The 13539-nt window shown below is 37.0% G+C and overlaps 1 protein-coding gene across 2 annotated transcripts in view; it reads left to right on the top strand.

The window, feature by feature from the left end:
* The first annotated feature begins 8847 nt into the window (after positions 1 to 8847).
* The window catches only part of LOC129253691 (uncharacterized), a 30665-nt gene continuing 25973 nt past the window's right edge, over positions 8848 to 13539 (top strand). For both annotated transcript variants that reach the window (XM_064107055.1, XM_064107061.1), the window contains exon 1: positions 8848 to 12157. In XM_064107055.1, the coding sequence (XP_063963125.1) occupies positions 8857 to 12157 (3301 nt within the window). In that variant the 5' untranslated portion in view covers positions 8848 to 8856. The remainder of the gene's footprint in view (positions 12158 to 13539) is intronic.

The raw sequence follows: 13539 nt of genomic DNA on the forward strand, positions 1-13539 counted from the left end.
TTAATTCTATCTTCCTCAGCTTGAGGGTGCAGAGACGTACGAGGAACGTCGGAAGCTAAGGACAGAGATCAGGGAGCTTCGTCAAAAGAAAACAGGTAGAATTGAAGAGCTTATAGTCATATCCTGCAAATGACAGACGAGTGTCTTGTTTCCATAACAACCAGGGTTAATGTACTTTTAATGTAAGAGAATACAAATGATTAAAATAAGTTTGGTTAGTTCTGTTAGCTAAAATAGAAAATGAAGATTTGAATCAGAAAGTCTAGTGCTTGTTTCGTGGAGTTGAAGAACAACAAAGGCATGCTTTTTAAAGCTTTCCATGGAGTGTAAGATAACACTACATATAAGGGACTGATTAAATGTTTTAACATATTTTATCATGAAGAAAAAAAAGCATGTTTGGAGGGGCCATCCTGGAATACAAAAATGTTATCGATGGGAGGAGAGGGGGACCAAATTAGAGGGAAAGTAAGAAGAGAAGACACTTATGGAAGGAAAAAAATTAAAAGGAATGCAAGTGGATGCAGGTAAAACTTAATAAGGGAATCGGGACAGCTAGATGATATAAAAGGAAAGAGAGGGAGATCATGATATTCAATTTGAGGGGTTGGGGTGAAACAATAATATATAATGAAGGTATGGTAGAACTTTGGACATCTGTTGAGCAGCATGATCATCTAGCCAATCAAGATACTTCCAGAGATTAAGGCAAGTCTTCATTTAATCTAATTAGTCATTTCCATACATCACCATTAATAGGGATAAAGCTGGCCTATATACTCACAACATCTGACAAAGCAATTTATGGAGTCCAGTGCTTTTACCCAGTGTAAATAAATATCCCATTTTTGAAAGCCTAAAATTTGGATTTCGGTCTCATGCTTTAATGGTAAATAAACTCTTATAATTCACAGACACTTCAATGGTTAAACCGCATATTTGAATCTTGGTTTTAATTCAAACCAAAGTATGCTATATTTCTAATTAGAGGAAGAGAATCAAATTAAAGACATTTTGTGATTTATGAATAATCCTTCTTAGAAGATATAGAACAAAGCAGATGTGAAGGGAAGGTTCCAAGCATTGTCGTCACAATCTCCAAGGCTTTTATTTTTTATGGGAGATATCCTGTCATTTATAATTTGCATCTTTGCTTAGCTCCACCCTGTCTTAACCAGAGATAGGAGTCCATTAATTGCCTATCATACCTCAGTGATCCACATTTGCTTCTTGTCTCGGTCTGTGGGTCTTGTGGGTGTCTTAATCATTCAGATAAATATAGTTTGTGGTAGAGATAAGAATAGATATGTTCCTCTAGACAACATATGTCTGCAGAGAAAATATATTTTCCATTTCTCAATGTTAATGATGGTGCGAACCTTTTGACTGTGCAAAAAGTTTTATTTTAGTCATTTGTATTCTCTGAAATCATCCTCTCCAACATCTATTTATCTATCTATCTATCTATCTATCTATCTATCTATCTATCTATCTATCTATCTATCTATCTATCTATCTATCTATCTATCTATCTATCTATCTATCTATCTATCTATCTATCTATCTATCTATCTATCTATCTATCTATCTATCTATCTATCTATCTATCTATCTATCTATCTATCTATCTATCTATCTATCTATCTATCTATCTATCTATCTATCTATCTATCTATCTATCTATCTATCTATCTATCTATCTCTGTCTATCCTTTCCTCCCCTACATAAACTTTTTAATTTGTCTTCTCAACCATTCGCTGAAATGTTAATAGTATTTTAACTCTGGTTGCTGATGCTTGCCTTCACATTGATTTAATTTGAAACTATTGTGTGATAGCTTTAATCTTCATTTATTGTAACCACTCTCTCTATAACTGTATTTTATGTATTTTCCAAGTGAAAAGAAGAAATGTAATGTATCTGCATGTTATTTTTACCTGGCACTCAAAATATTTATGAAAACAACAACAACACACAATGTATTTTTTTTTACTGTAAGTGATTTCCCTTTATATTTTTTAACAAAAACTATGTATGTTCTATCTATGAGTTCTATCTTTCTGTCCATGTATCTAGCTTTATACTGCCTGTCTGTCTCGTGACTGCTTGAATATCAATGCTTAGTAGTTATGGTGATGGTGAAGGGGAAATTCTCCCAAGTAGTTGCTTTGTGTGGTGAAAGTCATTGGCTGCTGTCAATTTGGTTTTTAGCTCTAATCTCTTTCACTCTTTGTGCATACATCTGAAATATCTTTGAATGAGAAGCAAGATTACTTCAAAGCTTTGAAAAAGAGACCCCCTAATTTACAATTGATCATACAACTGATTGTGCTTTGCAATCAGTTCAATCATTAGTAAAAATTTGCTGTACGATCAACTGTTGTGTCCTGGAGCAATGATGAGTTAATGCACTCTTAGGTGTGACAGATCATGAACACAGGATAATTCAGAATTGAAAAGCAATTTAGGAGCTAAGGCATTAAAAATATCTCCAGTTTGCAAATGTGCACCATCTTTATCCTTCAATTAATCTTTTAAAATATACATTTATATATCAGTAACTATGATAAACAGAAGAGGAACTACATCTAAATGAATATTTAACAATGATAAGGCTGTTTAAACAGAATTGAGTACACCAGGGGATGTATGCAGAAAAATGCTTTATATCGACAAGTGATTGTACTTTTTGTACCTGGGTCTATACAGATTTTTTGTACCAGGGTACAGTTTAATGTATCTTTTATGATACAGGGCAAATATATGCCAAGTGTATTTATCATTCATTTCCCATATAATCTATTATAGAATGGATGGGAAAATCCCTGCAATCTGATTGGTTGAGAGCTATGCAAGAATTTTTACTGGGCTGCATGAACGATATCCCGATAATCAAAACGATATCCACTGTAAACAAGCTATCGTCCGAAAAGGTCATTGTGATGTCATCGCGCATGTACTGTTACGCTTGTTTACGTCAAAATTTTGAATTTTCGATCAAGGCAGAATGAATCAAATAAAGGATGCAAAATGATCTGTAAGTACAAATACGTTACCGTAATTGTCATAGGGATTAAAACTGCCTGCATACTCGTTAGTTGAGAAGTCCAGACATACGATCTAACGTTTATAGATCTACTGCCCTGGGCTGGCTGGCTGAGCTGTGCACAGCCAAATCTCCACTGCGGGCCCAGGCAGCCGTAGGCACTGGCCACCGGCGCGGCCCGGGCATACACACACAGCTATTGGAGGTCTGAGGCTGCCTCATAGATCTAGTCAATGCAAAGCTGTATCTGGCATTTTGGGTATAATGATGCCTTTGTGCCAACATATTATCAAGTTAGGCATACATATTTATGTTTTCCAGGGTTATCAAAGGGTCTGCATTACATTTTGGAATTTTCATGCATCCGGTAAAAAATCATGCGTCCAGTAAAAAAAATCATGCGTCCAGTAAATATTTTCATGCGTCCAGTAAATTGAATTTACTGGACGCATGAAATTATCATGCATCCGGTAAATCATTAATTTTTGTGGTTTATTCAATAAAATTTTTCCATTCTATAAAACAGATGATGCATGGGTTTCTTTCGTGGGTCAGTGGAACTGTGTGCACGCGGTAACTTTGGCATTATGGTCTAAACCCACTCGGCTGCGCCTCGTGGGTAAAACCATGCCAAAGTTACCTTGTGCACACAGTTCCTACTGACCCACTCTAACCCATGCATCATTTGTATACTGATGAATGCATGGCCGTACACATTTTGTAACTGAAATTTTTTACAAAATTCATCAAAAGTATGCACTGAATCCTTCAATTTCACTTGATAAATATGCAAGAACGCTCCAATGACAAGCACGGTCGCTTTGCTCCTTCGCTTTCAGGTTTTTTCAAAAAAAGCTTACGTGTGCCCCCCCCCCCCCCCTCGCAAAAATTTCTGCCTACAACCATGGATGAGTGTAAGAGCATTGTTATTTTGGGAGGATAAGGATAGATGGGAGTCAGGTTGATTGTTTAGACTTTTAGTGATATAGAGAATGTTTGCATTTCTGTTCTGATGGAAATTAAAAACCGAGGTATTCTTCCTCTGGGATGTTAAATGCGTCCTTGAGGACTTCCTTTTGGTTGCTTTAAAGAAATAAATGACAAAGATTAGTTCAAACTATCAAGTTGGCAAGTCTGATGCTAAATCATCAGATCTAGCTGGATAGATAGATTAAGGTGATTGGAATTGCATTATGTGCTATAAAAACTGGAGTGATGGTATCATTATTGTATCAGAGAAAGTCAGACAAAGATTTGGGACCTTCAAATATTTTCATCTTTAAAATCTTTAGGAAGTGACTTTGAAAGATGAGGAATATTACATTGCTTGGATGGGTGAGAATATAAAGTTAAAATGTGGGGGAGAATTGGAGAGAGATTGCAAGCCAAATAGATGTTGTCATCAGTTAAGAGGAAGTGACTGACACTAAGGCCACTTTCACACTCAGTGATCTATACTGCCTTGAAATTCTTTTGCTAAATGATGATTCTTGTTCATGTAAACTTCATGACATATATCTGGGAGATACCTTATTCAGCAACTGAACTGTTGTTGCTTTACATGAAAGTAACATTAAAACATTAAACGTTCAAGTAAATGCAGTTTACATACCAACCAGTAAGGTTTGCTGAATTGTTTCCTTCAGTTCAGAATAACATTTCAAAATTAAATTCCAACATGATATTTGAGGTCTATACACTCTCAACTAAAATAACTACTCATTGACACTTGTCATTATACAGTTATTAGAAATCAAACATGAAACATCAATGATCTCATGATCCAGCAAACTGGTTGGAAACTAAGCCAAAGAGCTAATGAACAATGGTAATGACTTGAGTGTCAAGTCCCTCAGAGAGGAGTCAGAAGTCAGCTTGTCATTGGATCTATACATGCATTAATGCTTTCTTTAAGCCACTAGCTAATATAAATCATTATCTAGGCAGGTATGAAGAACATCATTTTTAAAACGGTTGGTCATCATAAATGCTGACTGATGTGAATAGAGCTTAAGACACCATGCTTGGTTTAATGGTTACCCTGGTCATGCCCTACCTGGCTGTCTGGGACTATTTCCTACTGAGATATCAGAGAAATGTCAACGGAACCCTGATCACCATGTTAGTAACATGGGCTATTATGATTCCAATAGAACTATGTATGTAATACTTGTACAAGTTGAAACTGACCATATCTTATAGAAATACCATATGTTTTTTATATTTTTGTGTTTTCTTGGCATTTGACTAATCTTTTCATCTTGACTCAGTTATCATAGCACCATCAGGACATCTCCATATCAATATTTTTTTTAGAGAAGTAGCAAAGTATGAAGTATAATCATTTTAGGATTCCTGTTGATCCCCACCCTCAAGTCTTTACCAATCCTGTCATCAATAGGACCATTGTCAGAAGAACCTTCAAAGACAGTTCCTGTCAGTTCACATAAAAAGGGTGTATCACACATTGGAGAGAGATTAGATGGGTAGAGGAAACACACTCGATTCAACAAGTATGCGACTACATCGATTGGATAAAGGAAGGGGGGAAATGCCTCATATTGAACCCAAAGTCTTGTGATCGGTTTAGGCGAACGTAACTCGAACCCTGCATGGGAGCAAAGGGATGAGATCATCCCCTCCTAACCAAAATAACCCGTCAAAAATCTGGAAGTAGCCACTGTTTGGAGACTTGTGACGTGTGGTGAGCTGTCTCTGTATCTAGCGGAGGTATTCATTCACGAGATGATGATCCAGATTGGAGCTTGGATGACATTTTAGGAGAATCACATTTTTTATTGGTTCATGTTTTGATCCAGTGATGATCAAGGGATATCAGTTGAAGCCACTCTGATGTCACATGTTCTCTTGTTAAAGTTCAGGTGTTTGTGAATGATTTTTCGCCAGGTTTTTTGGACTCTGTTATTTTCTAGGGGACAAATTTTTTTGTGAAGAATGAGTCATGGCTAGATTGCTTTGATTGAAGTGTGTAGTATGTCTGTTGCCCTTTCGTTACAAACGTGTTGGACTGGATGTGATCATCGGTCATTATGTCTACTCTACAGAGCAACCAATTCTTCCCTTTTTTGACCATTTGAAAAGAATGGTTTATATAACCACAGCCTATGAATCACAGGGTTTTATTGGCAGTGACATGCTTTCTCTCCATGGGATATGAGTAATGATATAAAAAAAAGTTGTTGTTTGACTTTATTTGTCATAGAAATTATTTTGATGTCAGCCCTGTTATGATTATTTAAGGTTCGTGTAGTCCATGTATTTAAAGGATATTTTCCAATTAAGTTATTGAATACTGACGGTTTTCATGAATGCTACGTGGTGGCTCAGAGAAATATTTGTTGGTTGTTTTTGGTTGGGCTTTCAATTCTAATTTGATGAATACAAATATTAAAACCTTTAATCTCTGAGTTATCCTCCGTTATTGAGCCACAGGTTCCTGGTTTATCTTTTTAATGCCTTTGCCTCCTTCACGTCCAGTAAGTCTAACGATAACATTACAACAAATAGAGAATGTTACAAAGTAGCAATCTTCATTGCCGTCTTTTACTTTAGGGAAATTTCATGAAGAACACTGACTTGATCATTTGCCCGAGGTAGCTGATATGGAGCATTTGCAAAAGCATTAAAGGAAATCATTACATAATGTCTTGTGACAGTTAGGATTCGCCCCTCCTGGCGCTTCGGGGGTGAGCCCCCATAGTTATCTTCATCATTTATCTGAACCCATCCCTGGATTATAAATAGAGCTCGAACCATGGCGGCCTGCCAGCTGTGTGATATTGGATGAAGTGTGGAGATGCATAATCCAACACTTGCTTAACAACTTTATCCCCAGTATACTTTATGAATGTGGTGCCCTCGGTAGGTGATGTCTCCCATTGTGTAAAATCCGAGTACACAATTTGATGAATATTTAATATATAATGAACAGGTTTTGAATAGTGAACCTGCTTGGTAGCCGAAGAAGATTTGAATCAACCAGAATAAGACAATAGATCTATGCAGAATATTCAGAGTCGTCAAGAAGCACAAGAATTCAGGAGACTTAATTCTCAAAGCTGATGAGATACTACTGTTACTCCCGTTTGAATTTGTAGCTTTCTAGGAATTCATGGTCCATGAAGATACAGAATAATCTTCATATTGATGAAGTACCCGGAAACTATGGACCCTGATGAAAAATTAATTGCAATAGTTGATGATCTATGGTTTGGATATGACTTCTTTCTCTTACTGACTAATAATAATTATTTTGTCAAGCATCTATAGTTAATGGAGATATTTATACTTTTTGGTATGAATGTGGAGAACAAGCAGTGTCAGGATGTTTACGTTAGCAATAAAGACATTAATGTCACAAGATATCAGCGTTCTGATTCAAACCCAATCATGTCTATATTGCTAAGGATCATCTTGGTGATGAACGGAACACATGATACCATATCATCCTCGGTTAGAATAAGCAAACAGGAAATGCACTTCTCACGAGACACAACGGTACTCTTGTCTCATGGCTTAAGGTGGGATGGTCCTTCGAAGCAAGAGTCACACTTTGTCCCTTCCTTTAAAACAATTTAGTGATCAAGCCAGGAAGCTTAACAACGGACGACATTTATTCCTTGGAGTCATAGTCCATGACATTGCTTCCAGAACTGGTTATCTACTCAAACTTTAATCAGATGGATCTTGAAAATTAAATCTTGGAGCCTTTGTTGAAGAAACAGAATTAGAAATTTGATAAATCTCTGCCAGAAAGTTCATCCAGATTTGGATCATAAAGGAAGTGAATTGAATATTACGTGAAAGGAAGTCCCTTTTATTCAGCTACTGAATTGACCAATGTAATGGGATTATCTTGACCTCAATTGTATTCAACTCCATTCTTAGTCACTGGAATCATTTTGGGACACAAGAAACAATAGTTATCTTGAAGATGCTAAAGAAATGTTGGCATGCTGAAATCTATTATTGGTTAGTGATTGGAAATAACTTGAAATTTCTCTATGGATGATTGCTATCTTTGTGAGATAGCAAAACAAGGATTACTTTTACAATGAAGTGATTCCATTAGTACAGCACATTGAATTCTGTAAACTCACCATCAGGCTCTGCATCAAATATTCCTTTAATTTAGAGCGATTCATTAGGCCAATTGAACAAAGTCCAGGTTTGGGTTCACCATTCTATGATCATCATGGCCAAGCAAAGAAATGCAGAGAAGTGCAAAGAGCTTGCACAGCATAGACCACTGTCAAAGGCTTTTAGCCAGAATGATGCAAGCTTCTGTACTGATCCAAACTTCACCAGGTTTTTCCAAACACAAACTGATCCAGTCATGGAAGAAGCAACTTCTCTTGCTGAAGCCAACACAGACTCGCATTTACTACAGAAAATCTGGCAAAAGTTATCCACCTTGGATAAAATTGAAAACAAGGTTGATACTGCTCTGAAAAGACTTGATCGTCTGGAGCAACATGCGCAGGAGTTCTCACAGGACTTGGAGCCTAGTCACCATAAACTTAAAAAAGAATTGTTGCTTACCAAAGAGGTGATTCAAGACATTATTCCAAACTTGCCGGAATTTTCACAAGGTAAAAATGTTAAGGGAGATAAGGAGGGTGACCGGGATTATTTTGATGGAACGCTTGATGAGACTACACTTCAAAATCTGGAAAGAAACAAAGATGATCTGGAGCCAGAGTTGTTCTTCATGGAGGAGGAGATGGGAGACTTGTGTACCAGCCTTCATACTCCAGATAGCAGCCCAGGTAGGAGATCTTTAGATGCTATGTATCTTGTTGACTTCCCAAACAGTCAAGATCGTCTTGATACACCATCTACCCCTTTCTCAGAAACGTATGATGTAGTTAGTCCAATAGGTGCCCCTTCAGAATTCTACCCAAACTTGTCAGAGATTTCTGGCAGTAACGATTATGATGACTTTACAGTACAAGGTGCATCTATCAAGGATGCCTCTGAGGTTGGTGATGATGAGGACTATGAGGATTGTTATGATGAAGATGAGGATCAAGATAGTGAGGATGATTACTGGAGGTTGTGCCCTAATGAACAAGTTAACCAATATGGAATGAGTACTATCCAAAGGACTAGCATGGGTCTCTTGGAACAAATCTCCAGATTGCAGGAGGAGCTTGGCATGAGTACCATTGAAAATGAAGAAACTGAAACCACAGAGGAAGAAGTAGAGGAACAAATAGACTTAATGAAAGGTAAATTTCCTATTGCTCCAGGAATCGAAGATGTTGAGGTATTTCTTCCTGATATTGATGCCATGATGCAAAATCATATAGATGATGATGATGAATTAGAAATGCCACAATCTGTTGCAGATGCTTCTGATGTAGCAGATCTTGAGGATATTGCAATCAAACTGCGCCATGCCTCACTTGGGGAAGAGGATAGGGATCTAGACTATATGACGATAGAGGAATTTCAAATGATATCGGGAGGTTTGACCTCCAAGTCTTCCATTGAATCAAAAACATCTTTGCCACCACCTGAAGTTCTTTTACCAAGTGTTCCTACATCACCTGGTCTTCTGAGGAATTCATTGTGTCAGAGTAGTGATAATGATAGTTGGGATAATGATGCTGAAGATAGTGATGACAATATCAGAGAAGATGGTGAAGTCAATGGTCACTCGTTCTATATTCATGGAATGACAAATGGTAGTGGTTTTGATGGTAGCTTTGAAAGAACTCTTCCTGGTCCTTTCATTGGAGAGGTAGCTTTTAATTCTCTTCAAAGTGATGCTAATACTGTTCAAGGAAATTCAGGGTCAAATGTTATTGGTGGAAAAACAGTTGCTATGATGTCTGAGGATTCTGTTCCATTTATAATGCCAAATGATTTGTTTGGTTATAGCCATAATCATGGAGATGTAATCACAGAGAGTGATATCGCTGAAGGAAAAACTGTATCAAAGGAGAAGCGAAATGGTGAGACAAAAGTTAACAATGTAGATTGTGATAATGTAATGACTAAAAATAATTGTGATTCAATCAAAACTAATGGACAGGAGCTTGATAATGTCGAACAGCCACGTTCAATTTCTGAAAAGATAAACTGTCTCAATGCTGCATTAGCACAAGATTGGGGGATGAAGACAAATTCCAAAAAGAGGTCTTTAATTAAGACATTCCGGAAATCACTGCAGAGGAAAAATCTGACTGATTCTGATAAAACTGATAGTAATTGTAATAGCAATAGTGGGGAGAGTGTGGTAGCGGACAGTGTGTTAACAATATTTGAGGCTCTGAAAACATTTGAAGAAAGGTCACATCAAGTACAGAAGAAAAAAACACAACTAAAGAGAAAACTGTCATCAGTAGAGACACATCTTGATAGGGCAAGTAATGTTATCAAATCAGGAGATGTGACATCAGCATCCCACTCCTGCCACCTAAGTACTAGCATTGATAGCAAGTCAGAATCAGAAACAGTCACTAGCAAACCAGTAGACAATCTTACTAAAACTCAAAAACATTTTCCAACAGGTATTGCAAATGATGTAACCCAACCTCTCCTGCCACCAGAGCAGCTATCTCTGAACCAGGAAAATGGAATGGGACACCTAGTAAGGTCAAAGGTCAATGGGGTATGTGATCAAGAGGAAGGCGAGCTAAATGGGGTCGATGGCTTAGATCAAGCGCCATCTTCTCCTATGGATGAGGATGAAACGGATCAACATGAGCAGTGCTATTATGCAGCTGTGAACAGAAGTTCTGAAGATGAGGTTAATGATGTTAACACCGATGCAATCCAGGATCGGGAATACGCTGAACCAACTTTTCGAGGGGATCCAAATCATGGGTATGCAGAACCACAAACACATTGCCCGGTTGTCAAGGAAGAATCCATTTATAACCCAGCAACGGACTGTGTGGTGGATTCACATTGTGCGATAGTAGATGAGGAAGAAAAAACAAAGCCTATTATCACTGTTGACACAATACCCAATAAAACTGAGGTGGTAGATAAATCTGGTTTAGCAGATACAAGCAGTAGTTCATCACAGAATAGAAAGAGCGATAATATCTATGAGATCATTACACCAATGGAGATTAAACCTGAATATGCAGAGATCAAGAAGGAAGTGCCATTAGATGTATGTGAGAATGATACCAAAATATGTCAATCTGTTACCAAAGAAGAAATACCTTTAGATTCTCCCGACTTGATAAAAACTCTTCCAGATGTGCCTTTGAAATCCAAACCACTTGTGTTTCAGAAAAGGGAGGAAAAGATGGAGCAAAAGAAGGTTGAGGTAGCGAAGAAGAATGAGGTGGAAGTTGTTCGTAACCTTTTGCCAAGTGAGATCAAGAAACAGCAGGTAGGACCAAAGGGATTGAAGGTTAACAGATCAAACTTGAACAAACCAAACACTGTAAGTCCTCCCAAACCCGCCCAGACTCCCCCTCAGAACTCAGTGACTTCATCAAATATTGAGGTAGTGCACCGCCCACCTGGGTCCCGTCGTGCCAGGATAATCAATAGCTATCTAGAACTAGAGAGGATTAAGAGAGAAGGAGTTAATCAATCAGATGGGAAACCAATCCAGATCAGTGCTCCGAACATGGCATTGATGTCAAAGATGAAGGGTGCTGGTGGTGGTCTTAGAGGATCAGATGAGATGCTGGAAGATATGATCAATCTTCAGCTGATGCAAGCTATGGGTGTTAATCCTCACACCATCGCAACTCCTCCCGTAGATAAAACTTCCAAATCTACACCCCCACAGCGCCCCTCTCATCTTCCCATCCCAACTCCCATTAAGACAACCAAACCTCTTTCTAAACAACCTGCCTCCAGACATCAAACCTTAGGACCATCCCATGGTATCGCTAAGATGCTCAATCGCTTCGGGGAGAGCTCTGCACCCACTCCCAAGCCAGGTTTTCAAGGATTTCATAGCAGTGGGAAGACAGGTGCTACTCCAGTTTCCAAAGGACTGAAGAAACCCCCTGCTTTTAATATTGATATAAAAGATGGAGAATTGGAAGTCAATATAAAGGATGATAACCGCCAGTTATTGATGAATAAGTTGGGAGTCCATTCCAGAGGGAAAGGCAAGTTACCTTAGCATCAAACCCAACCCTTGGCATTGTGGAATGTTTGTGATTGAAATTGTAATTAAGATTCACTAGAATGAAATGACTTTTGCATGTTAGGTAGCAACACGTCCTGTCTGCATCTAATCTTATTTTTCTCTATCCATTCCATTTCATTATGAAGTTTGGTTAATTTCCTCAGTAGACCAAAAGCTTCTTGTGATTTTTACTTTTTTAAAGGCTGAATTTTGCATGGTTTGTTTTTATTGTATTGAGGGTGATGAATCATGGTAGATTATTTGTTCTTTGCAAGTCGAGAATCAAAGATTAGAATAGTGTGGCATGTGGCATTTTTTTAATCGCATTTACAAAGTCTTTTTTTCTCATTGTTAAATATCATATATGTACTGTACTGTTCTGTTTTGTCCAATTGCATTTATCATGTTGCACCTGTTGTATAATTGTGTCATATCAAATTAGATGTTTTCACACCTGCCATATGAAAATACTGGTATCTGGCAAATGTATGATACTCCCTGAAAGAAATCAGTTTGTTTAGGTTACCCATATTTTCATAATTTGTCACTTGTGAATATAATATCCATATTTATTATCCTTGGGCAATATATTGTATATTTGTTATGATTTTGAGGAAAATGTAGTTGTCAATTTAAATTAGTTAAGCGTTGGTGATGGGAGATTTGGTTGAACCTCTGTATGCAGAGCTCATGTTTTTGCCTCATCTCGACAATCAAAAATGTGAAACAGATTTTTACGATATTCTTGCGCTTAAATCCAGATACCAGCATTTATTAAACCATTATTTCATGGAAAATTTTGATATATGAGATTTTCAACAAGTGCTGATTTTACACATACATGTACAATCATTACCTTTCAATTATAATGGCCATTTCATTTTAAGTTTCTTCTAGCAATTATGTCTGTGTTAAAAATCATAAGGGACCAGGATTATTACACTTATGTAAAATCTGCTGGTACAAATGTATTTGCCCTAATGGATGAAAAGTCATTTTCAACTTGTTAATTTTATGTACAGAAAGAAATTTTAATGATTATAATTTCTGGGAATGAATGAAATGAATGAATGAAAAAAAATGAAATTTTGAATATATTATAAATTTGTTTAATAAAATAGATACAGTGTAAATAATGAAATTTTAGTGACTTTAATGAATGTAGCCCATATGAAAATTATTTTAAAAAATATTTCAAATCATAATTATCGTAGCCAAATAATCCAACACTTTCTCAAAATGGAATTGAATATCAAAAGAGAAGTCAGATATGAGATAAGACAATTTTCAGAATACAATCTGCAATCTGGCACTTTAATGGTACATGTATGTTAAGAGTTAAGATTGTGTTCCAGGAGGAAT

The sequence above is a fragment of the Lytechinus pictus genome, chromosome 2 (genome assembly GCF_037042905.1).
Source record: "Lytechinus pictus isolate F3 Inbred chromosome 2, Lp3.0, whole genome shotgun sequence".
Taxonomy (NCBI): domain Eukaryota; kingdom Metazoa; phylum Echinodermata; class Echinoidea; order Temnopleuroida; family Toxopneustidae; genus Lytechinus; species Lytechinus pictus.